This window comes from Lasioglossum baleicum, chromosome 1 (assembly GCF_051020765.1).
Source record: "Lasioglossum baleicum chromosome 1, iyLasBale1, whole genome shotgun sequence".
Lineage (NCBI taxonomy): Eukaryota > Metazoa > Arthropoda > Insecta > Hymenoptera > Halictidae > Lasioglossum > Lasioglossum baleicum.
In genome coordinates this window covers 14,730,670-14,755,929 of record NC_134929.1, presented here as the reverse complement: position 1 = coordinate 14,755,929, position 25,260 = coordinate 14,730,670, and the positions used below count along the sequence as shown (strand labels likewise).

Sequence of the window (25,260 nt, the reverse complement as noted above, 5' to 3'; positions counted from 1 at the left end):
CTAGATAAAAGATCGATCTAGGCCGCTATCGGCCTCAAAAGTCCTATTTTTTTGTTTATGAGGCGTAATTTGCATAAACTGTGGAAACATACAACTGCGCATGTAGCTATTTTCATAGCTATGATGCCGAATAATGCAAATTACGCCTCGTAAACGAAAAAATAGGACTGTCCAGGGCGATCGCGGCCTAGATTGATCTTTTATCTAGCGCTTTTCACTACTGAAAAATCCCATCTTTGAAATGAAAAATGAGAACGCGCATTCCGCACCCTTGCAATTCTGGAAACGAGTCTACCGCCTTAACAAAGCCACAGAGAACATTTCCGCAAAGGCAAAAGTTACTTCAAACGACCTCGGGAATTATCCCTTTAAAGGAAGCGTTTTTAGGACACCGTGTATATTCTTTTTTTATCGAGGATGATTCGTCACCAGTACGATTTTTGTCGAATTTACCGCCATAGCATTCGGCTTCGACGGCGATTTTTGCCTTCGTCGCGCTTACGTGTTTGTTCGTCGGTACATTGTTCGAACTTGTAGTTTTCGTGGGCGTTAACTCTCGTTGCGCTGTGCAATTTAGCGTTTCAGCGACGTATAATCGCGTTAAAAGTCGAGGACGAACTCGAGACGAAGCGGTAATCGGCCGTTCTATCCGATAACGAGTTTCGTCCAACTTCACGACTGCGTGGCGGCAAAGAAATAGAGAATGAAGGAGTGCCTAGAAACTGGAGGAAACGATGGGAAAGAGAAATCGAGGGAATTCTTAATGAAAGGCATAATGAGTAATTTCGTTTTGATATCTCACCCCCGTTAAATTCCACGTCGTTTATTTTATCTGTCGTACCATCAGATATATAATCCTTTCAATATAGCTTCGCAATATTCTAAATATTAGCTTTTGAATATATATTATCGAATTAAGTATTAATTTCCTGGATTTGTAAACATTTATATCTAATTTATATTAATTTAATTTATATTTTTATATTTAATCAATTATATTGAATCATTTATATTTAACATTTATATTTAATCAGTAAATTAACGATATTCAATAAATATATCACATTCGCAATTGAAAATATTTTATCGAATTAAGTATTAATTTCCTGAATTTATAAATATTTATACAATATTCAATCATTTGTATTTAATCAATATTAATTTAATTTATATTTTTATATTTAATCATTTATATTTAACATTTATATTTAATCAGTTAATTAACGATATTCAATGAATATATCATTTACAACTTCACAATTCGACTGCATTTATTATTTACGGTTTTACTATTCATCGGTATTTATTATTGAAACGTTGAAACGTTTAAACTTCGTATAAATTATGTTAACTGTTTGAAATATCAAGCTTTATTCTATGTATGTATATTAATTGCTGATACACAGGACACTGTTTCATGTAAATTAGACGTAGATATGAATTCATTAAATGAGAATTAAAATTTTTATCAAGTATTTATAATACGAAATGTTTTGAATATTTTAGTTCGTATTACTGAAATATGAATTTTAATCGAAAAATTTAATGAGAAATCAAAATTTTACTGTAAAATGTATGTGATGCTCATATAAGAGCGTTAATTACAAGTTCGAGCGTAACAAATTACAAAATCATGGATGTATGTACGATTATTTTAAATTTGATACGTAAAAAGAAAGCTTTTTTTCATCTTGGAACGTATGTTTCTCCAGATTCTTCCGTTCATTGAATCAGGAGAATCAGGCAGATTCTGAATGCAATTCAATGCAAAGGAAAGCTCTGAAGGATTCCTAAGGGACAGTCATAAAGGTTAGGACAAAGCAGAAGTGTAAACAGCAATGTCATGCTTGTCAAGTTTATTTCTGTTTATAAACAAACTCTTTATGCGCGTTAGTCATGATGAAAAACAAAACGTGTCCCAACCTTTACGACAGCGGATTTTATGAAAAATGAAAATTTTCTAGCTGAATTGCAACAATCTGGAGTAAAATAGAAAATCTTCTTTCTTAATATGTCTAATATGTTGAAAATAATATAACAGTATTATTAAATTCTCCTAATGTTGTTACCGTTTGAAATGACACCTACTCATTTTTTAATCATAATCTTAAATATTAAAGAAAAGAAAGGTTATGGGTCCGGCATTTGGTCCGAACAGTTTAAAAACACAAAGCGTAGACCGATGCGAAGGAACCTCACGCGGAACGCCTTTTACTGTAAATAAGAAAAGGGATCCCCGATGGAAACGCCTTTTCGTTCAAGAAGATTGTCGGAGGATGTTTGTCCATGGACCGAAGTGCGAGTTCAACGAGAATCGGGAAACGATCGCGTGGTTGCATGTAATGTAACACGTGCCGAGTGCATTCTGGCTGAAACGTGTTGCTCTTTGTTTTCCGTGGAGGTCTGATGTTTCTTTTCTTTCGGGTGTCCCGATGGAGGCACACGGATTGCACGGGAAATACACATGTGCGCCGAGGATCTAGATAGGAGACTCTTAATCCCTTGAGAGCAAGGACCGATATCCAGCTTCTATGGATGCAATCATTTCCAACCGAAGTAAATTAGTTTTCTAAAAACAGTTTTCTCGCAATTTCTCTTTCTTATGATGAAATCAGTCCCACATTATCTCTACACCGAAATTCGCCAGGTTAACGTAAATCATCGCATCGTAACGTTTTATGCGGGCAGAGAAGCTACTAAATACATATACTGCACCCCAAGCGGAAATTATTCGATCAAACAAATTCACTGTTTATCACTATTATCACTCATATTTGTCATCTTTATTTACGTTGAAGACAATGCAATGATTAAACTTGTCGTATACAGATAGTATGTTCTTGACTGCGAATCTCTATGCAAAATAAAAATTGTCTGTATCGATTGCAAGAAATAGAAACCAAATTGAATGTTATTTCTTCCCTTAATGATTCTGATAAATCAGATATTATAGACTGACATCTTCAATTTTTAAAATTTTCCAACAATTTCATCTACTTAATTTTGCTATAAATGCATAAAGATCCGCAGTCACAAAGATCATTAATGACTAGACTGCGGATGTTTATGCATTTATGGCTTATCAAAATATTCAAAAATGCTACAATATAAAATTCGATAGAATTTAGTAAGATTTTTATTTGTTTTGGATCTACAAATGCTGTTCCCATTAAAAGTAGGATTTTATCTCGTGCCACTTTCTTAAAATTTGTCTATAAAAATTGAAAATTGTATAGACATCCGCAGTCTATTAATGACACACACTTTTAATTAGAATGACTGTTTTATAAATGAACAGTTTAGAATATGAAGATACGATATGAAGTTACAAACACCAAGAGAAGCAAGTACATACGTCTAAACTTCTGATACGGACCTTTCTCATATTTTGGCTACAAGTTCTTCCCTGCAATGCCATATAGTATAGTTTCAGTAGTAATCATAATTTTCCAGTGTTCTAAACGTACGATAGAAAAAAAAAATCGATCGAAGATTCATCAGAGGATACGTTTCTGTTAAAATAATAGGGCGTCTAAACTTCTGATACGCACTTTTATACGGTTTTTTCTGTTCGTGACCTTGAATGGACCTTGCGTAATTATAGTCATTGAATTCGTAATGAAAGGGATTCATTCAAGTTCCATTTTAAAAAAAATGAAGGCGACCTTGATATCTCTAAAAAAAATTACAAAAAGCAAAAATTTTATTGGTGTCGTATGAGCTCCAGTTTACCATTCAACTTTGTCCTCAAGACATTTAATGTATCTTTGAAAACAAACAGAAGATATTTGAGGTGATAACGTTAGGTGACTCACCCTGTATAATACTAACCGATTCAATTCACCAGCTGATATTTTAATTTTAAAATTCAGTGTCAATGACAGAGTCGTATCCCAATCTACCCTTCTCCTTCTACGGCGCCATTCCCCCACGCTTTCTGACGACAATTACACGGTTTTTCGATTTTTTCTTTGCATTAAACTGCACTCAATCTTTCTCATATAATAATGAATCAAACTCGTGTTGAGGAACAGTAATCGCCCCACTCTACCTTCCCCTTCTACAACGCTATTCCCCCATACTTCCACCGCGGCCCGGTCACGTAACGCTCTCCGTCTCTGTCGTGCATGTGTCGTATTGTCACGTGACTAATCCGGTACTGGCAGCGGGAGGAAGATTGTTCTCCACGATTCGAGTAAATTCTCCAGATCTAGCGACTCTGATGGAAATGGCGAACGATAGTGAGTATAGCAAACGAAGCGGTACGAACTGTATTGTTTCCGGACACAATCACCCGTGCTTTTTATATTTATTATCGAATGTTGTAGCGTAGATTAGGTGTCAGAAGGTTAATTGCATATCTGTGAAACGATAGCAGAAAAACGGAAATAGAGACGCTAGACAGAACGAACAGTTAAAATGTTGAAGGGGCCAGGTCGTGGAAGGAGGAAATCGAATTTTGAGGGGCTGCCTGGAAGAGCAGAACGGCAATCGGAAATAACGAAGTAGTGTAAGCATTAGGACGAACTACCGTTCCATTCGTTCAGCCTTTGGGTGGAAATCTAATACAATTTGTCGCATTGCGTTCCACTTGTAATAAATAAAAATGGACACTGTCGGTAATGGCACTATGTTCTCGAATATAATATTGCAGTGTTTTTTGGGTGATATGTAGACTGCGGATCTTTATACAGTTATGGCTTCAAAAAATTTTCAAAAAATGCTAGAAGACAAAATTCCACAGAATTTAGTACCATTTTTATTCATTTCATATCTACAAAGACTACTACCACTGAAAAAAACATTTCACATGATTTCACTTTCTTAAAATTTGCCTACAAAAATTGCAAATTGTATGAATATACGCAGTCTAGCGATTAGTATAAAATCTAGACTGTGGATTTTTTATTTGATCTCTATAGATATTTATCAACATTGATTAATCATACGACGAGAACAATTTACGATTTTTCCGAAAACTTCAGAATCATTTTTTGGAATTTTCGTGTCTAATCTTTTTGTATCTAATATGTATCTAATTCTTACAGTCCCAATAAAATAATTTAATTATGTAAATAATACATGAGTAGTACACACTTTCCTGTTTCACTATTCCAAGATAGATTGAAAACTAAAAAAAAAATGCTTGTTGCTATAGAGTTCAAGTTTGCATTACAGTATTGATTATTGAAAATTATACAAATGACTAAATAAATGTCAGAATAAATAAAGTGAATATAACAACAATTAGTACACACTTTTCTGTTTCACTGTTTCAAGGTATATGGAATATTTTTTAAAATCCTTGTCCCTATGCAGTTTAAATTTGCATTACAGTATTGATTATTGAAATCGTTACAAATGACTAAATAAATGTCGAAATGAGTCAAGTAAATATGCATGAATATATATACGCCCTGGGAGTTCAATGACTTTTTATCGACGAATATTTTTATATCATTGCCCTTTTATGTATATTTGATATTTATGTGTATAACTTGACACAAGTAGCATTTCAATTAATTCGTCGCGATACAAAGTATTTCTTTTTATGTTTTGTGTGTAGTTGGAATTAAACTTGGAATGCATTTATGTGAAATTATCAAAGGCCCTGTATAAAATGTTGTATGTGTTTGTACAAGTGGTAATATTATGTTTGATTACATAATTCAATCCATTCTATTTTCTCATATTAAATTAATTTATTACGTAATTCCAGACATTTCTGATACGCAGAGTATATGACAAATTAACGGAAGCATCGTGTAATGGCTTCTACATGTATGCAATATAGAGGATATTGGGTAAGACGTTCTGTTATGGGTTTGACAGAGTGATGCTTGAACACTTTGAAACACGTGAATGGCAAATGACGTTCACGAGGTCCGCACCAAGTAGCTGTTGATCGAGGTGCAAGTTTGATGGATGATGATGTCACCTTAATGAAGGTATCGTGTACGGTTGTTTTTTTTCAAGACATAAAAACACTAGGGATTGTATCACGAGGTGTAATAAAGTTTAACATATGAGATTTAACAATGAGAATTTAACACTAGATTTACCGGTAATTAAAATATACTTAATTCTACCGAAACCATTCAAAAGTCAGACGATTCTTATTTAACAGAGTTGGGCATTAATCAATTAAAATTTTAACCAAGATTTATTCATTAAAGTGTACGATTAAAAAAGGTAATCATTGAAAAATGGACGATTGATTCAATCGATTGATGAAGTTAATCGTCAATCGTTGATTAAAAAGAGAAATCATCGAAAAATTGGAGACTGATTTAATTAATTGTTGAAGTTGATCGCCACACGGTCTATCCATAAATTGTAATAAGGAGGGAGAGGGAGACAGAGAGAGCGGAGATGGAGAATTGATAGAAACATATCTCAACAAAAACTCAGTTTACATTTTTTCAGTATGCATACAGGTTTGATTCCGTATTTCATTTCGAAATTTCAGCAGTTAATCATTAATCAATTATCCGATTGACGATTACAATTGAAAAGAGAATGTAATCGTTAAACGCAATTAACGACTAAAGCAGGAGTTTAATTTTTAATTGTGATTAACGATTGAAGTAGAAATTTATTCGTCAATCGTTGATTAAATTTCTGCCCAACTCTGTCATTTAATAGCATGCATGTTAAAAATTGTAAAAGGACTCGTTCGCTTCGAAGGTTCTGGGGTAAGTGCCGTGGGGTCTAACACAGTCCTCTCACCAAAAGGCACCCTTGCCTTCCCCACTCCGTGGCCAGATCCTCTTGGAACAAAGTCCCAATTCTTTAGGACAGCGTGGCCTTGGGTTGCATACCCTCGGCAAGTTTCACTCGTCACGTCCTCATAAACATGACCTTCCCGAACGATAGCTGGATGGCCCAAAGTGCCCACCCGCCATCGTCCGAGGACGGTTCTGTTTATTCTCATCCGTCTCTATTCAGGGCATCACGTACGCCCAGGTCCTACCATAAATCCTTCCAATCTTAAGGGTCGCCTCGACATCAGCCCTTGACTTTGCTTAAAACACGTTGACGCTAACATGCATGTCCGCCGAATTTTCAAACTCAAATTTCTCGGAAAGGAGGAGTCAAATGGAAAAAATTTAAATAATAGTAAAATAGTTTACGGACCTTTTTTTACAGTCGTTTTCTAAGAGGACAGTTGACTTGAGACCGATGCTTCCTCTGAGACTTTTGCTCGTAGCGATGAGTATTATACGATTAATAAAAAAAAAATTTTGGGTAGAAGAAAAATTAATTTTTTTAGGGGTGGAGAGGTTGCAAGCAACTTTTTGAGTGATTTCATTAACAAAGCTGAGAATATGCCATTACGTAACCATTCACAGTGAATTTATATTTTTCATCTTTTTCTACGTTTATGACTTTCGATGACCTTGAATGACTATGACTATATCGTCGAGATTGGGAGATTTAAAATCTTTCTATTTCTTAGGAGATTTAAAATCTCCTAAGCACCTCTTAACAAACAACTTTTGTCTGAAACATTTCTTTCTACCTCAAAAGTGTAAAAGTTATTCAGTTTTAAAGATATAAACAAAATTGAACTTCCAAACAATTGAAGAAAGTTTAATTGTTTATATCTTTAAAACTATTGAGTAACTACACCTAATATTTTGCAGACATCATTAGGGATCCATATACCATCGTCTCACAAAAAATTATCAAAATCGAAGTCGGACACTTGGGGTGCTTCCCTTGTTAGGTGACTCACCCTATATTTGAAAATTTGAAATACATAAAAAGTGTGTGATTAATTGAACTGGTTTAATTAACCGGTATGATATACGTTTTATTGTGTAGTATTTTATGAGCTCAATATATACAATCTATTTGATCGGTTTGAAGAACTGAATGATCGATGCGCGTTCATACAGTCAGTCTGAAAAATAAGCCATGCTTCCATTAAACCGTTTTCAGCAATGCTCATACAAAAGATGACTTTAGCTTTAATATGAAAGTGCAAGCAAACAAATAGAAGTTGGAAAATGTATACGGATTAATAAATAGAAATTCGAATTTTCTAATGATAATGTACGTCAATATTGTTGAGCGAGAAAACTTACTTTTCAAGGCGACTGTACTTCTGGATATGCGTGCGTTTCGTCTATATTCAATTCGTGCGCTTCCTTCCGCTTGTTCCTTAGTTTCTTACGTATGCAGATCCGAGGACGCAAGGCCGCATGTAAAAAGATGGCGTCTGAGAAAAAACAAAGACTTACCGGGAAGATTCAAAGTACTTTTTTGAGGCAAAAATGCGAACCAGAATAATTCATTACATTTCCTACGTACATGGCGTGTTATTACAGTAATGCCTCGATATATGCGAAAACTTCGAGACCGAAATGTCGCTTACATCATGCAGAGTTGTACGAATTTAAATACGTTGCAATTGAATTATGTAATTCAATAACACTGTATTTCATATACAGAATTACGAATTTGAATTATACTGCAATTGCATTATATAATTCGAACCTTTTCCATAATGTAATTGCCGATTATGCGAGTCATGAGTGTAATCGAAATATTGTAATTGAAATACAATGTAATAAATGACCAGAACTACAAATTACATTGTAATTTAATATAAAGAAGCGACTGAATTTCAAATTACGACATAATTGAACACAATACAATTGAATTACTCCGTAATTATTAGACTGCGGATCTTTATGCATTTATAGCAAAATTGAGTTGACGAAATTCAAAATTGTTGGAAAATTTTAAAAATTGAAGATTTCACTGTATGATTTCTCCTCTATTAAAATCATCAAGGTTGAATTACAAGGTCAAATTGTTTTTTATTGCATTGTATTCTGCGCATCATGGCGCTTCTCGCAGGATATGCTTGCAATCAGATGTTTCATTTCTGACAATATTTGTTGTTAGTACAAACACGAAATTATAGTTATGTTGCAAGCTTGTTCAGCAATTCAATACAAGATATTGTAGCATGACGTATTACACGACTTTAGGGCGATTGGTTCAACATAGCGATCATTAGTATCGGATATCGATTACGTACGTACATTTCTCTCATGCGAAATTTATCACTGAAAAATACGAATTTGGTTCTACCAGAATTATTACTCTGGTTACATATTAAGTTACTACAATTTGTATATATTTCGTGAACACGAGATGAAACAATAAATAACTTTCTGGGCAATTTGGTAAACACGAGTAATGAATGATACAAATACAGAAAAACGACAGCTTCCAATACACTTTTCTCTTTCCTATCGTTTATATTTAATACATCATGATTAAATCACACACACAATTTAAATCGGACAAAATTTTTTATATAAGTGAAGTAAATGACTTCAATTTTTCTGCTAAGCTAGAAGGATTAGTTTAGTAGATGGAGCGTAATAAAATTTTTAAATATTGTATTTGGTCAGAATTATTACAATTTGTTTATTAGGACTTGTAATAAAAATTTAACGAATGTGTTTTGTTATCGTAATTTGGTTAATGTTGCTACGAGATAAAAACGGATAAAAATGATGAAAATTACAGTTTTTCACTATTTACGCAATTTTTAATATAGTTTATACCTCGTAAACCAATTTACCAATTTCGATGAAACGTTTAACATGTGTGTAACCGATATGAATCTACAAAACAAATTCTTTAAATTTTCATTGTAAGCCCAGATAAAAAAATTGTAAAAAGTTATTATTCGTTTTTATTGTAAAATAGTTTACAATTTTATTTCGTGATTCCGACCACATGCAATTTTTCAAAAATTTTCATTAAACGTGATATGCTAAAGTGATTCTAGCTTTAAAAAAAAAAGAAATTATTTGATTCATTGAAAAAAAGTTATTCTGATTTAAAGCGCGAGTGGTCAACAACGCGAATTACAGTTAAATAAAATGTATTTCCTTGACACATTTAGTTTTGATTTTATAATAAAATTTTGCCCGTGCCAATGAATTTTGCTGAATACTGTACCTATTGCATCGTTGCATGTCAATAGAAATGTTTACGACCGAAAGAATTATTTAACTGAATATAAATGTCATCGAAATGTGATTTCATACTGCTAAAGTCGATGATGTACTGATTATTGTCAGGTTATTGCGCGTGAAGTGGCGTATTTCATACAGTATACATTTATGAGTAAAAATTTATTGTCCACTGAAACTGTTTCGAAGCTGATTGAGATAAATTAAAATCGACAACAGAGAAAGCTAACCTAATTTTGCCGAACTTACATCTTTAGCTGTAAAATCAATAATTTAATCATTTCTTTATTCATTCATAAAGTGCCCCCTTGTGCGAAAATATTAATTTTTCTCGCAAGTCTTTAATTTAACACAAATTTCAAACCAACAAGAGCAAGCATAACGTTCCACAAAGAAAGTTAGTTCATTATACAGGGTGGTGCAACCAAAGTTAGCTACTTAACTATTGTCTCCAGTTGTAATGCTGCTAAGTTGTGCAACAAAAACTGAATATGTATATCACGGTAATTTATAGTTAATATCAATAAGAGTTATTCAATACATGTAGAACGTTAAATATTGTGAATGGTCCTAATTCTTTGGCTAGCGGCTGTATAATTGAAAAATAAATAGTAATAACGGAAGAAGTGGTTATACTTAAGTGGACCATGCTGCATATCTTCCCTAGATTAATGTTGTTGAGCTCGGCTCATTCTATTAATTCCGCAACGAATAGTCTTGTATTACGATCGAAGGAAAGGGAAAGGAGAGGAGAAGGTTAGGGGATTTTGTGGATGAGGTGGAGGATTTAGCAGGGAATGCGAAACCCACTTAAGAACGAAAATTGTCGTTGAAACTCGGCAAATAAATAATTCTCGGACGCGGTATTTCTGCAGAACGAAGACCCACCTTTCTCTAGTACAAACTTCGTTCCGGTGCTCTATCCTCCTTTCTAGTTGAGCGGGATCCAAGATCGACCTTCCTTTTCCCGCAGGACAGCCACCCTTATCAGCCATTGATTTACATCTCGAATTGTTCCTGCGGGAACACGCCTACCTGTCGCACTTCTTCCGTTCCTATTTTTCTTTGCCGACACTCGGACGACTGCATCATCCAATTTTTCCTTTTGTCCTCGCTCGCGAATCTAATGGAATACTCTGCCCGTAACTGCTATAGGATATCTTTTTCGAGTGTGTCGTTAACCTTCGTATCGCAAATGCCGGGTCGTTTAGACGTAATTGCAGATGCTGTTATAATCAGCAATCGAAAGGAAACAGGTAAGTATATTGAGTTTCTAAAAAATTCTGGTGGCACCAGATGCACGCATGTGATGTCGATAACGTAGATGTGCAAGCATAGTCGGACTGGCGCACTCCATCTCGCCACGAACCTAATCCTGACCAACGTAAAGATTTTTGCATATACAGTAAAGTCGCGTTTACTGTCCAACAGCGTCTGTTCTGCACGGACAGTGATCGCATACCGATACGTTACACAAGTAAGTAAACGCTAACGTCTTAGTACGACAGTAATGGTGTTTTAGAGTTATTTATATAAATTGAGATATCTCCTGAACTACTAACTTTTCGACATACATAGGTTAGTACTTTTTTATAATGAATGTCCAGCTGCATCAAAAAAAGATTACATAAAAACAAAAATTTTTTCGGTATCGTATGAGCCCCATTTTACCATTCAACTTTGTCCTTCAGACATTTGACGTATCTTTAAAAACAACAAGGATATTCAAGGTAGCCCAGTTAGGTGAAAAAATACCGTGTATACAAACATAAAATTGCGGGGGAAAAATAAAATACAAAAAACGCGGGAATTTATTACACAACCCAATATTACAATAAGTTTGACCGACTAAGTAAGGTGTTACGACGTTCCTCTAATTTGCCAATAATTTCAAACAACTTGTAATAAAATGTCGCGGTATGTGTTTTCCTAGGGACGACGAGTCAAAGCATTTGAACGTTCTTCAACCATCCCCGAGCAAAAATTCATTTTATGCCCGAGTAAAAACGGCGTAAATAGGTTGTTCCTTAAACGAGTCAACGGTAACGAGTGAAATCGTTGCTGATGGTTCCATGGAGCATTTACGTTTCGACCGGGGAGACATACGGTTCTGCTCTGCGGAATTTCACGCGGCAGTTAACACCTGGTAGATAGCAGAAGCGACGTACCGGTCAGATAAAACGCAAAACATTGGGGCTGACATGCAATTAGTGGCAGCGCCGACTGCAAATCGTCGTGACGCGGGCACCGCGAGATTTACTGTTTGCCCCCACTACCCCCCGTCCAGAGATTTTATCCTGCGTCGCTCTCGTCTTCCTTTTTCCGTCGTCGCTTCTTTCCTTTCTCTTATTTGTACCTTTCTTTCCATTCTACGCTAATTTCCTTTGCGCCCTTCAAACGCGAATGCGTGGACTGGCTTTAGTCGCGAACGGACTTAATCCCTTTAGCAAAAACCTTTTCCCGTTCCCTTTGCTCCCCATCGACAATGAATACCGACGCTGGGAACTTCGTTTTCAAATCCGTAGCGAAGTTTTGCGAGAATGAGTTTTATGGGAAATTTTATGAGAACTCATTGGACCACTCTTTGTGTCACCGTGTTTCGTCTCTCATTGTCAGTTGGATTATCCCTTTATGCTCCGGAAATATGCCGTTCTTATTTTCTACTGTTGGATTCAACACTATGTACAATGCTTATATGCCAAATGTTGTTGGACAAAGACTTCTGTAATATTAAATTTGGCAGTCCTTTACTTTACCGGACTCAAAATTTCTGCCTTTCTCCTATAAATTATAGGAGAAATTATAAAACAACATTACAATATTCTTGAATTTTTCTAATCTGTTATTGTTTTACATTTCACCCAACTAATTTCTTCATAAATGCATAAAGATTCGCAGTCTAGTAGTAACTAAGTTTTGGCACAAAAGATTTACGGATTTGCAAATGCAAGTGTTTGTACATCTTCGGATTACGCTAAGGGCACGAATAAATGGTTTGTTCCATTATTCCGGAGGGGGAGAGGGGAATAATATATTCGAGAAGCTGCTGGATCTTGGTGGCGCCAGATGGATTTAATTATTTTTTGTACAGTGTGCCCCTTTTTATTTCTTTTCCTTGGCATTAGTCAGATTCCATCGGGACCGCCTTCTTTTATCCGCGACTTTTCTATTATCTTACAAATTACGTGTCTGTCAGCTTCTGGAACTTCTCGCCGTAATTAAATCGCTTCTGGAATCTCGGCTCGTTCGAATTAACCGAAGTTATAATTTCTGAAGGGGCTCGATAATCGATGCGCGAACGTGAACTACTTTCTATGTCGTTGAAAAAACGAAGAGACCCTTAATGAAGAATTTGCATTGCTGCCATTATTACGTGCACTATCTGCGGCTGCTGTACATCTTCTCCTGTTTTTCGACCGCATTTCTACTGTCCATTCTGTTTACATTGTATTTAATCGATTGTCTGATGAGTAGATAGCGGATTTTATGCATTTATGACAAAAATGAGTAGGTGTAATCTAAGACAGAAAAACATTAGAAGAATTTACCTATTAAACACATTAAGAAAGAAAATAAGTTTCTATTTCACTCCAGTTTGTGTTGCAAATTAGGTAAAAAATTTCTATTTTGCATAAAGATCCGGTGTCTATCGATGAATCGGATAATTTAGCAAATTCCCATACCCAATTTAACAAAAATCAGACTTCGGAAGAAATATTGCTTTTCCTTCCTTATTGTTAAAATAAAATTGTGTAACCCTAAATCTCAACCAAAGTGTGTCTTACAAAAATGTGAACAGAAATATTACATACACAACTTCATTTTTCCTTACGTATATTAGAATAAATTAATTGAAAATTGAATTCTATAAATATATAATCGAATATAATTTTATTTCTTGTGCTAACGTTTGTACTGTGTTTGTATTTATAGTATTTACATATGTGTGCTCTAATGCTTGATTAAAAGTTTTATTTTACATGTCGCGAACATTACGAATCCATTTACCTCCTATGAATTACGCAATGAACGCATTTATCTGCTATGAAATAGTACTCAAACGTGTACTAGCGAAATTAATTTTGGACAGCGGTTCCAAATTAGAGTCCAAATGCTGGTTGATAATTTGTATTATATGATCTTGCGAAACTGACAATCGGAAAGCGTGGTTTATGCACAATAGTGAAATAATTAATATACACTACTGTGCGAAAGAAAGAAGCACCCAGTACAATTACAACATATAATGACAAACAAACAAATCACCCATTATACCAGATTAAACGATTTTAAAAACCACCAAAATGAAATTTTTAGGAAACAGGTATTTGACAAAATTAAAAGGGATACAATACAAAAATATCATAACGAAGGAACGGATCTCGAGTGGCAAAAGTTTCCAAGTCCAGTAGATCGTCAAATTCAAACTTCAATTTCTAGTATTAGAATTGGGCACTCAGAAATAACCCATTCATTTTTGTTAAATAAAAAAGAAAACACGATCTGCGATATATGTAAAGTACCAGTTAACATGAATCACCTAACAATAGAATAGATCTTTGATGTTGAGACAACATTAAATAAATAAATTAAAAAAAGATATTTTTATGTCGAAATTGTATTGTACAATGATTGATTTATTGCATTTATAACACTTATTCTCAGAACTATTCAATTAAACAGCGGAATCCTTTCTCAGCAAAAACAATTTAAAAGGAAAAAAAGATTTTAAAAGAAAAAGAAAATTTAACGGAACAGAAAATTTAACGAAATGAAAATTTTAAGAAAACAGTATAACGTTTTTCGTTTACGTTAAACTTCATAAAAGATTCAACAAAGGGTATGAATTTTTGTATAATTTCCGTGTCAGTTAATAAACCTTGAAAAAGCGTAAATTTGCATAGACATTCGCCGTTTACTTAGAAGCAAACGCACCACGTTTTCCGAGTGTAAAATATCATGCACCTGAAGAACCATTCCTTGTAACGGAACAATTCACGCTCTGCTTAAAATTTGTAACTGTAACTCTCGTATTTACAATATTTTCTTCCGTACATTTCACTTGAATAATCCATCGCAGTACTGAAAGCATATACCTAATTACTTTACCGACTTATAAGAACTTATTACACACACATAACTTAGTTAGGAAATAGTTTTGAAATATTCGAAGTTCACAAAATGAATTCTTGTTGTAAAATACAATTACAATAAAGATAAGTATAATAAGCCCCAAGCCTGACGCATAATTTCGCCCGACTATACCTAATATTTTCAATAGATAGAAAATAATATAACGGTCGCTTTAAATTCGTCTAATAATTTTACTGTTTTAAGCTACGCGTACTCATTTTTCTCAAAAATGCGTAATAATGATCTAGTAATAAGTGAATTAATTAATCTAACAGGACTGTTTGAAGTAGAAAATGATATTTTGAAACAGAAAGAACAGTTTTACGTCAGGTGGAGCGACACGGAATAATTCTAGCTCAGTTTCGTTTTTCCAGGCTCAAATTACCCCGTTCCTCATTAATGTGAATACCATATACGAAATGAAGTTCGAAACAAGAAGACTTATCCCACAGAAAAGATTCTCACTGCGCTTTTGTAGATTACATCACTAAAATGATGTGTGCTGGAAAATTACCTCAGTTCTTTCGTATTTCGTAATCCAACAGTGGAGAAATCAAATTAGTTTCTTACGTGCTCGTTCTAGATAATTGTTACATGTAGAATTATGAATATTATACTAACGGATTCAATTCAACGCGGCTAAAGTTTTAAAATTCAATGTGGCACAAAAATGTGGCACCTCTTTGAAGGGAGTGATTCCTGAGGTCATTTGAAATAACTTTTTTCCATTGCGGAATTGTTTCCCAGGGCTTCGTTAAGGAGTTATGTATGAGAAGCACAGACCTATGTATGTCGAAAAATGATTAGTATAGAATATAGAAGTTATTTTAATTTAAACATTAAAAATGCTGATGCTTAAATAGGAATACCAAATATATAAAAACATAAAAATAAGAATGTCTCAAAGATGTGTCTCAACTGAAGGAGGCCACCTAAATATCTCCTTTATTTTTAATGGCAAAAAAAGAATATTTATGGCATAATTTAAACGGTATCGAAGGAGGAATATCAAAGAAGAACAATTTCTTTTGTCCGGTTATTTTGTCATAGTTTTTTCAAGACATCGTGCCTGGGCTTGTGCTACGATTGAGTGGAAGATCGTCATTTTCGAGTTATTTATTGGCATCCTTGCCCTTAAAATTAGTTACGGACTTGGGTACGGTTGAAAGTTAAGTGTCCTGTTTCGTATCATAAAGGAAAACCAACCGTACCCCAGCCAATGACAAGCGACGCATCGCAGGCCCACACTCAGCGGAAAGGCGACACCAGTTTAGGAATATATTGTCGATCAAGGGATCTTTGTGCAGCGTCTTGCGAGTTTGCGAAATGAAATCACAATCTTGGTAGGCGTTCCACAAATTTGGACTACACCTCGAACTGGTGATTGATTCCCCTTCTATCCTTACCAAAGAAATTATCTTTTCCGAGCTTTGGTGGGGAATTGCAGGAGAATAGTTTTTAGAATCTTACGAGCTTTCGAGGGAGTCGTACGAAGCGTCTTAAAACGGTATTTAAATCGAATTCGGAATTGAATGTGAGCGGGAGTTGCAAATTGAAGTGTGACGTGCATTGTGAACTTTCCTTCGTTATTTATATGAACTTTCCTTCGTTATTTATATGAACTCTCTTTCGTCATTTCCATGAACTTTCTTTCAATCTCATTACGAACAATGTTATGAACTTTTATTATAATCCTTGAACTTTGCTTTGAACTTGAACTTTGTACCATTGAACCTTGGACGTTCCAAGAGTTCACAATACGTGTGTGCTTCGTTTACGACTGCGAAATACACAATGGTTTGTGCGAACCAGAGCGTTTGATTGCTCCTGAACCAGCAGCAATTCTGTACTCGACAACGCTCGAAACAGTCATCGTTATTTTTTTATCGGGAGAACTAATCTTTTTTTATTCCATCTTATAGCGGCTGAAAAAATACATTCTAAAATGCTAAAGTCATTAACAAGATGGAATAAAAAAAAAGTTTTCCAAAAAAAATTGTTCTTTTATGATATTCCTCCTTCGATACCATTTAAATCATGCTATAAATATTTTTTTCGTGTTATTAAAAATAAAGAAAATATTTAGGTGGCCTCTCTCAGTTGAGACACCCTGTATAATATTTTTACCCACTTTTGTATAAACTGTTCATATGAAATTATTGCAAAAATTTATAATGCGTATAATGTTCTCGAACCGTCGACGTACGACGTACGTTTATAGTTAGTTTTAGTGTTGATAATATTCCACTAATGCGATACGAGTAGTCATAAAAATTGCAGACAGTAAAAATAATTATGTGCAGTGTGAAACAAACTTTGCAGCGGTCAGTGTCAGTTTTTAAGGAAGTTTGAAAAGTGCAATTGTTTGTATTATATTGGATTGTTCAAGTACATACGCCAATATAGACTATTTGGTAAATACTTATTTATTTGTATAGTTATTTTTAATCTGCATTGACTATATTATCATTTGCGATCACGCTTTTTGTTATTATTCGTTCTTTTAAACGGTTAATATGAGGTTATGTAGAAAATAACAGTATTTGTTTTAAAATTTCATTTTACTAATCTGCATTGCAATTTGCAATACTCACATATAAAATAATTGAAAATATCTTGATATTCTATGGTCATTTTTATAGATATTTTTTATAGTAACTTATGTATATTCAAAATTATTATAGTGAACAAGAGAGTTTGTTCATACATGCTAATCATTTTTAATAAAAGCATTTATAGTAATTAGTAGACTGCGGATGTTTGTACAATTTGCAATTTTTGTAGACGAATTTTAAGAGAAACTCGAATCAAATAAAATCTTATTATCTGTGGTAGTAGTCTTTTTTAGATCTGAAATATTTTACATCGTAGCATATTTTGACAATTTTCAAAAGCGATAATTGCATAAAGATCCACAGTCTAGGCATAATTGGTAATATGTACATATAACGCGAAATATATGATTTTGTAGTGATTTTTACAAATTAAGGTTTCAGAAGGTTATTAATTATAGTGGTTATTATATTATACGGAGTGTCTGCATAAAAACCATTTCAAAAGTCAATATCGCATAAAATTCATATTATCGATCAAAAAGTACAATAAAAAATCTTGCAAGTGATGATAATTACGTTTTGTTATGTAAAACATGCATTCTATTTCAATTCACTTTTAAATTATAAAGCCATTCAATGAATTAACATTGAATTAATGTATCAATTTTTCATAACAAATAATATTTTACATCTCTCAGCGAGTATTAATATTTTATAACTATTTGTGCAGCAAACAATATGTTTCATACAATAAGGTTCGATAAATTTTAAAAAAAATGTTTAAATTTAATCATATTTGAATGAAATGCGTGCTAAAAATTGAAAAAATTGCTGACGCATCCACAAATCGTTGGAATGCGGAGCGACATTTTAAACGAATTTGTAGGAAATTAATTTTCAAAAGGCGACGGCGAGTCGTTTTGTTTTAGATTCAATTAAAATCCATATAGCGACCGAAGAGGGGTTTCACCGTTAACACGGGACTAAAACATTCCTATCAGTAAAATGGTGGATCCTTGAATTCCTCGGCAGCTATCGCTCGAAGCATGCACTTCGATGCACTTGCTCGTATCGGCGCGGCGTGCACCCACGAATATTGCTAACCTCGCGGGAGTTAAATCGAGACAAGCTCTAAAAAAAGATATTAAACAACGTTCCACGTTTTCTGTCCAGTTGAAACGCATTCGTCTATAAAAAAAGAGTTTCTCTATGGAAAAAGGCAGCGGTGAATCGATTGTATACACGCTATGCGATTTTATTTCCGGAAACTTACGGTCGAACGTCGAGCTGGTAGAGGGACACCGGAATTTGACAATCGTGCTGGAAATATGTCCATCGACGACGACGGTTCGGTCACCGTTAATCGATGCCTATTGTTCCCCGCTAACGGCGATAATGCGAAAATATCATTTACCGGCTCTCACTTCGTCATATGCGGTCGATTCATCGAGCGAAAGGAAGCAAAGGAAGACGATCTCTATTCGCATCCTCTGCGATGTAGTGTGTTCCAGCACGCGTCGCGACGCTCCGTAGCCATCAAGAATTACGCATTTTCTGAACCTCGGCTAATTCAAGAAATTACAATCTAATGTAAACCTCTTGCAAAATTTAATAAATATGATTCAGCTACTCCTTCGTCATACAGAACAATTTTTCTGCTCCTACCTAAATAAATAATTTACCTGAAAGATTGACAAAATAACAAATAATTACATTGCATTTTTCCGGTAACTTTTTAAGTAAAAAGGTATACTTGATAAATTCAATGTAAAAATCTAGCAGTATGTGGAATAGCTTGTCAAAATTTCAGAGCAAGGCAGTGTCGCCTGATGAGGGGAGGAGCACCAATTGAGGGAAAATGGTTACCCTCTCTCCGTCAGTGCCGGACACTCTATAGCCGCGCTCTGATTGGTCCGCGTTTTTCGTTACCAACTCCTGAACAAAGCCACGAAGAACATTCTCGCAAAGGAAAAAGTTACTTCCAAGATTTTCCGAAATTTCTGGAACACCCTGTATAATAACGCTGTAGGTTATAATTAAACTGCGGATTTTTATGCGAACATTAATACGAGAGAATATTGTGCCGGAAGAAAGTAACAAGACGAGAATAAAATAAAAAATATTCTGCACAAACAAAATAAAAATATTCTGCATTGATTATGGGAAGCAGGAATAAAATAAAAATTGATTTCATCCCTTAATGACTTTGTTACGTTGAAAACAACATTACAATATATTTTTCAATATTTCTAATTTATTACTTTTATATTTCACCCTACTCATTTCTTCACGAATGCAGAAAAATCCGCAGTCTAGTTATAATAGTATTTCTAGATCACAAGGCTTCATTACATTTGCATTAAAAAATCGGACATTTCATATGCACCGGCCTAATGCGACAAACAAAAATCGATCTTTTTGACCCGTCCTCACATGCGACTGCCCTCTCAAGATCATAGATATCCTTAAATCGGAACGTGGGGCATATCGTATCCCAGAGATTTCGTAGCCCTCGCAAAAATGGCGCGGGTAATCTCATCGCACGTAAAATGTCGGGAACAAAACCCGATTACAATTCTGTGCGGCCGTATTTCAGCGAATCGAAACGCTCTATCGGTCGACAAAAATAGAGGCTGCCAATATTTCCTCAACGAAATTCTATTCGATTCTCGCGCGTATTTACACCGGGAAAACGCGTAATGGTAAAAAGTATTATCAATAGGATGGATTTTAAATAGCGCAGTGGAACAAATCGATCGCTTCGTGCGCGAAATGTAGTTTTCAATTTATCCCGCGATATTGAAATACGTTGATACAGCAAAAAATGTTACACCAGGTAATCTGGATGACGTGTTCCACTATTTGAGTTCTTAAATTTTCATTTTTTTCCTATTATACACTTTACTGAAATTACTTTTTATTTATAACTGTATTGAATTTGGAATCATTATTTTTGGCAACAGTATTTGAAATAAAGAGAATAAATAAATTGTTTCAGGACAACGTCCAAATATTTTCAATATTCCTCAAATATCATTTTGAGAAGTTATATATCATAGTATAAATTATTTAATTTTCAAAGTTATACACATACTTTAAAATAAACGATTATTTACTATATATTATTTAAGATAGTATTTTAGAGTATTTGTCAGTCTAAATGGAAGCTAGGTGATGCCTTTGAAATCCTGAATCAAAATAGATCTCTCCACACCACCATTGAATTCTTAAAATATTTCTTGTAAAAAATGTTTTGATACATTAAATTCATGGAGTATTTTATCCCTTTAGTCCAATCCTTCCACGTAGGATACTGTTAGTTTCAAAAACAGTCAATGAAACACGCGCTCAAATACTAACTAATTAAGCATTCTGCGTCTAGAAGAAAAACAACGAACTAGTAGAAACAATACTCGAGCAACTTTAATATGGAATTTTGCAACTCTCTTCAGTGAGAGATAAAAATTCATAAAATTTAGACAAAATTAGTTTCAGGTCTAAATTGGTTAAACAGGAGAATCGTACACTTTATTTTAATATTATTCCTAATTTATAATGAAATGATATGTGTAAGCATTTTATGGAAAAATGAAATCTAATACAACATAAGAAAATATTTTACAAAATATTTTTAAAATATATAATATTAATGAACAAATATTAATAATAATATTAATAAATAAATATATAATACAATATTTAAATATTTAAAAAATAGTATCGATAACATTTTGCACATATTACTGCGGACGAAAAAGTGCCATGTACCAATTACTGCGTACCCATTACTGCGGATTAGAATTCGAAATATACAAGCATACAGAAACAAGCTACGTATGTAGGCATTATTTAAATAAATCTTGAGTACAGTAACCAATCATTTTTTAAAGTGAACCTCGTTTTTCATCGTGGTTGCAATTCCACCATAGTATTAGGGACATTCCTAATGATTTTTGAGCCGCAGTAATGAGCTCTTACTTCACCTTAATGTACGTAATACCGAGGGCTTAATTTTTTTATTAGAAAGGTGACAGAAGTTAAATAATAATAAAACTGTCCCCTGTGTGCAATTTACACCAATATACAGAGTGTACAATCATGTGAACAATAGTCCTTTGATGATTGAGATAAACGAAAAATAGTCCAAAAGTTTTAACTTTTATGAAGAATGTTTTCTCAAATCCGGAGATCATAAAAATATAAGAATGATCGACAATGTTGTTTGTCTCGTCAATTTGGATACATTCTCATTGAATTGTACAAATTCATTCAGGGCAACATATTTATTTTTACGTATTTTAACCTCATTGGGAAACACGTAAACCCGCAGTAATAGGTACATTTGCCCTAGACGATGTCTTTGAAATGCTGACAATGAATCAAAATGGAACCACGCCCTGGCATCCAATTGTTAAAATTTGTCTGATACAAAATATTTTGCCACATTATGTAGTAAACTAATTCTTGCAATGTCTCGAACATATTTAAGTTGTTCGGTACAATTTCAAAGAAGTTATTCTTCCTGAAAGGGTGTGCGAATACTTCTGTCAGGCACTGTATCTACCTATGTACTCGCTGGCAAACGAACTCGCCAGCGAGTGAGCGAGTTCCGCGACCCACCGTGAATATCAACTACATACACGGCCAGCTAGAAAACTCGCTTACTCGTTTGCTCCGTGTTTTGTTCGATTCCGATTGTTTTCTGCATCAGAGTTTTGTGTACCGACCGGTTTCCTCACTTTATGTATATTACGGGAAGCGATTTTAATGGCTAGAGAGCCATCAACTCCAACTCGCTTTGGTTGCTCGCTGGCCGGTTTACTATCCCTATTGATTACATTGAGCGGATTTAATAGCCGCGAGTGATTTCATCCGTGAGCAGCAAGTACACTAACTGCGTGTAATCGACACTTAACAATATGTGAAACAACCTAAGAGGTGTATCAACACGGGCAGTTCGGCAACTCGAAAATTTCGAAAAAATTTCAAACTTTGCAACTTAAAAAATATTTAGTTTACGCGATCTCGATAACAGAACAATTTTTGTTTATGAAAAATCGCATTAGAGGTGAAAAAACACACAAAGAAATCTCACATATTTAAATTATTATGGAGATTTAAGAAAGTGCGTATACAGGTCCGATTCGATTCTTTTAATGGATAAGTAAGAAAGTTATGTTTGAACTATTCAAAATGTCTTCCCAAAATTTGATGCTTAAATTCATTGCAATGATAAGGTAATGACTAGACTGCGGATGTTTATGCAATTTTCAATTTTTGTTGACGAATTTTAAGAAGGTGGAAAAAAATAGAATATAGAATCTCACTTTCCGCGGTAGTAGCCTTTTTAGATCTGACATCAATTAATATCGTTCTAAATTCTGTCATATTTTATATCCTAGCATTTTTTGAAGATTTTCAAAAGCCATAATTGCATAAAGATCCGCAGTCTAGTAATGACGATTCCATCAGAACGATGGTGCTTCAGAATATCGGTGTCTGGGTTAGGTTAGTTTTCACCTAACGTAGATAAAATCACAAAAATCACATGGCCAATTGCTATGAAATTTTGACAAGCTATTCCACATACATACTACTAGCTCTCGCCAGTACAATGTTATATTTTTAAGTTGAATTTATTATCACGCTATTTATTATCACCCTACGATTTCTAACCCTTAGCACTCGAGTGGTGACTCAGAGAGTCCCGTGTTCAAACTAAACATGTAGTACATGAAAAAGAAAGAAAGAATTCGAACTTAAAAATTTCAATCGCAAGGAACATTAGAATAAAAATGATAAATATTAAAATAACTTTTGTACTTTCAAATTTCGAGTTGGGAAAGAATTAGCATAAATGATCAAATTTATAAATATGCAGAGCGTTGCCCTTCGGGTGGTCTCTCATGGAAATTTTGTACGCTAACGACTTAGTTCGCTCCCATATATCAATCACTTTAGTTGGGGGCAATTACGAGAGTGTATTGGAAATAATTCTGCAAGTTTCATTAAACGAATTAGTACGAAATTTCCACTGTTTACTTGTCGGTCTTCATATTTTCGAATATTTCAGAGGTTCTCGAAGCGTATGGGTAATTAGGCGAAATTAAGAATTGATTTTTATATACTGAAAGTGGATGTACAAGCACAAACATTCTTATCTCGAAATTGTTGTACCGAGAAGTGAAGCAAAAATTGCGAATAAGCTTTTGTTTCACTTCTAGGCTTATTACATGAATTTTTGCCGATCTGCAAACTTGCAAGAAAATATACAGGGTGTCCCACGTTACTGTCGCCACGATTTTTCGGGCACTTCCGGTAGCCAGATAAAAAAATGTTTGGAACAAAATTAATTAGTTTTTAGTCGGCTACAAAATGAAGGTCACCTTCATTTTTTAAAATGGAACTACATATTTTTACTATCATACTATCATACTATCATACTATCATACTATGACCCTGACATGGCCTTAACAGTAAGGTCATATCAAGGTCATTTTATTCCAAAAATTTTTTTATCTGGCTACTGGAAAAAGTGGGACACCCTGTATTTTGACCTGTAGGTTTGTTAAAAAAATTCATGATTTGTAACTGAGAATGTAGTCTCACAGCTTTTTTCTTAATAATGTGTGTTACAGATCGATTGTTTGCAGTGGCGCAGTGTAGCATTCTTTTGAAAGAGACCAAATATGGATGGAGTACAGAAGCGTAGTAAGTTTCTATTATTTTGGGAACAATTTTATTAAATTATTTATCACAACTGTTAATACTAGGAAATAAAACGTCACGAAATGTGGAACCAAAGAATACAATGGAAAATATTACTAAATCGAAAAATACAATGGAAAATACAACTGAACCACAAAATACAACGGAAAATACAACTGAGCCAGAAAATGCAGCTGTAGCAGAGGATACAATTGAATCAGAAGTTACAACTGAAACAGAAGACGCGACGGACAGTGCGACTGAACCAGAAGATGTAACGGAAAGCGCAACTGAATCAGAAAAAGGAATAATACCACAAGCTCCTGTGAAAAACTTCAAGTACTATTTCAACAGATTTAGGTACTACCATTACGTAATTGCAGAAAAAGTGGACACTGCAATCGGAGTTTTATGCCTTATGATACTAAAAGTATACTTTTTCTTGACTGGTCACGAACAGTTAGCGTTGGAGTCCGACGGGTCAGTGAACGCAATGAATATGGGCGTGTTAGATGATGATTATTAATGCAGAAGAATTTGTTTTTGTCATTGTCAACATTCACTAAAGAATAAAACATTAAAAATTAATGTTCTTTGAATGTTTTGTATTAATTTCATAAGATACTTTCAGATACATATATTCAAATTTTAAGATGTAAGGTCTGGGTTATTAATTAATCAATTTTGAGTGTTGTGAATTATAAAGTCGCCAGATTTATAGACTAGTGTCCCCACTCTACCTTCCCCTTCTACCCACAGCCCGGTCACGTGATGCGTTTCGTCTCTGTCGTGCATGCGTCACAATGCCAATAAACATTCATTTTATTCCTTGATAGTCTTATTACGTTGAAAACAACGTAACA

The 25,260-nt window shown here is 34.3% G+C and overlaps 1 protein-coding gene across 1 annotated transcript; it reads left to right on the top strand.

Annotated features, from left to right (window-relative positions):
* The first annotated feature begins 17,455 nt into the window (after positions 1 to 17,455).
* On the top strand, positions 17,456 to 24,923 carry LOC143216396 (uncharacterized). The gene is made up of 3 exons (XM_076439425.1): positions 17,456 to 17,548; positions 24,328 to 24,400; positions 24,463 to 24,923. Exons 2-3 carry the CDS (start codon positions 24,379 to 24,381, stop codon positions 24,921 to 24,923), a joined length of 483 nt encoding a protein of 160 aa, XP_076295540.1. The 5' UTR covers positions 17,456 to 17,548; positions 24,328 to 24,378.
* Positions 24,924 to 25,260: the final 337 nt, after the last annotated feature.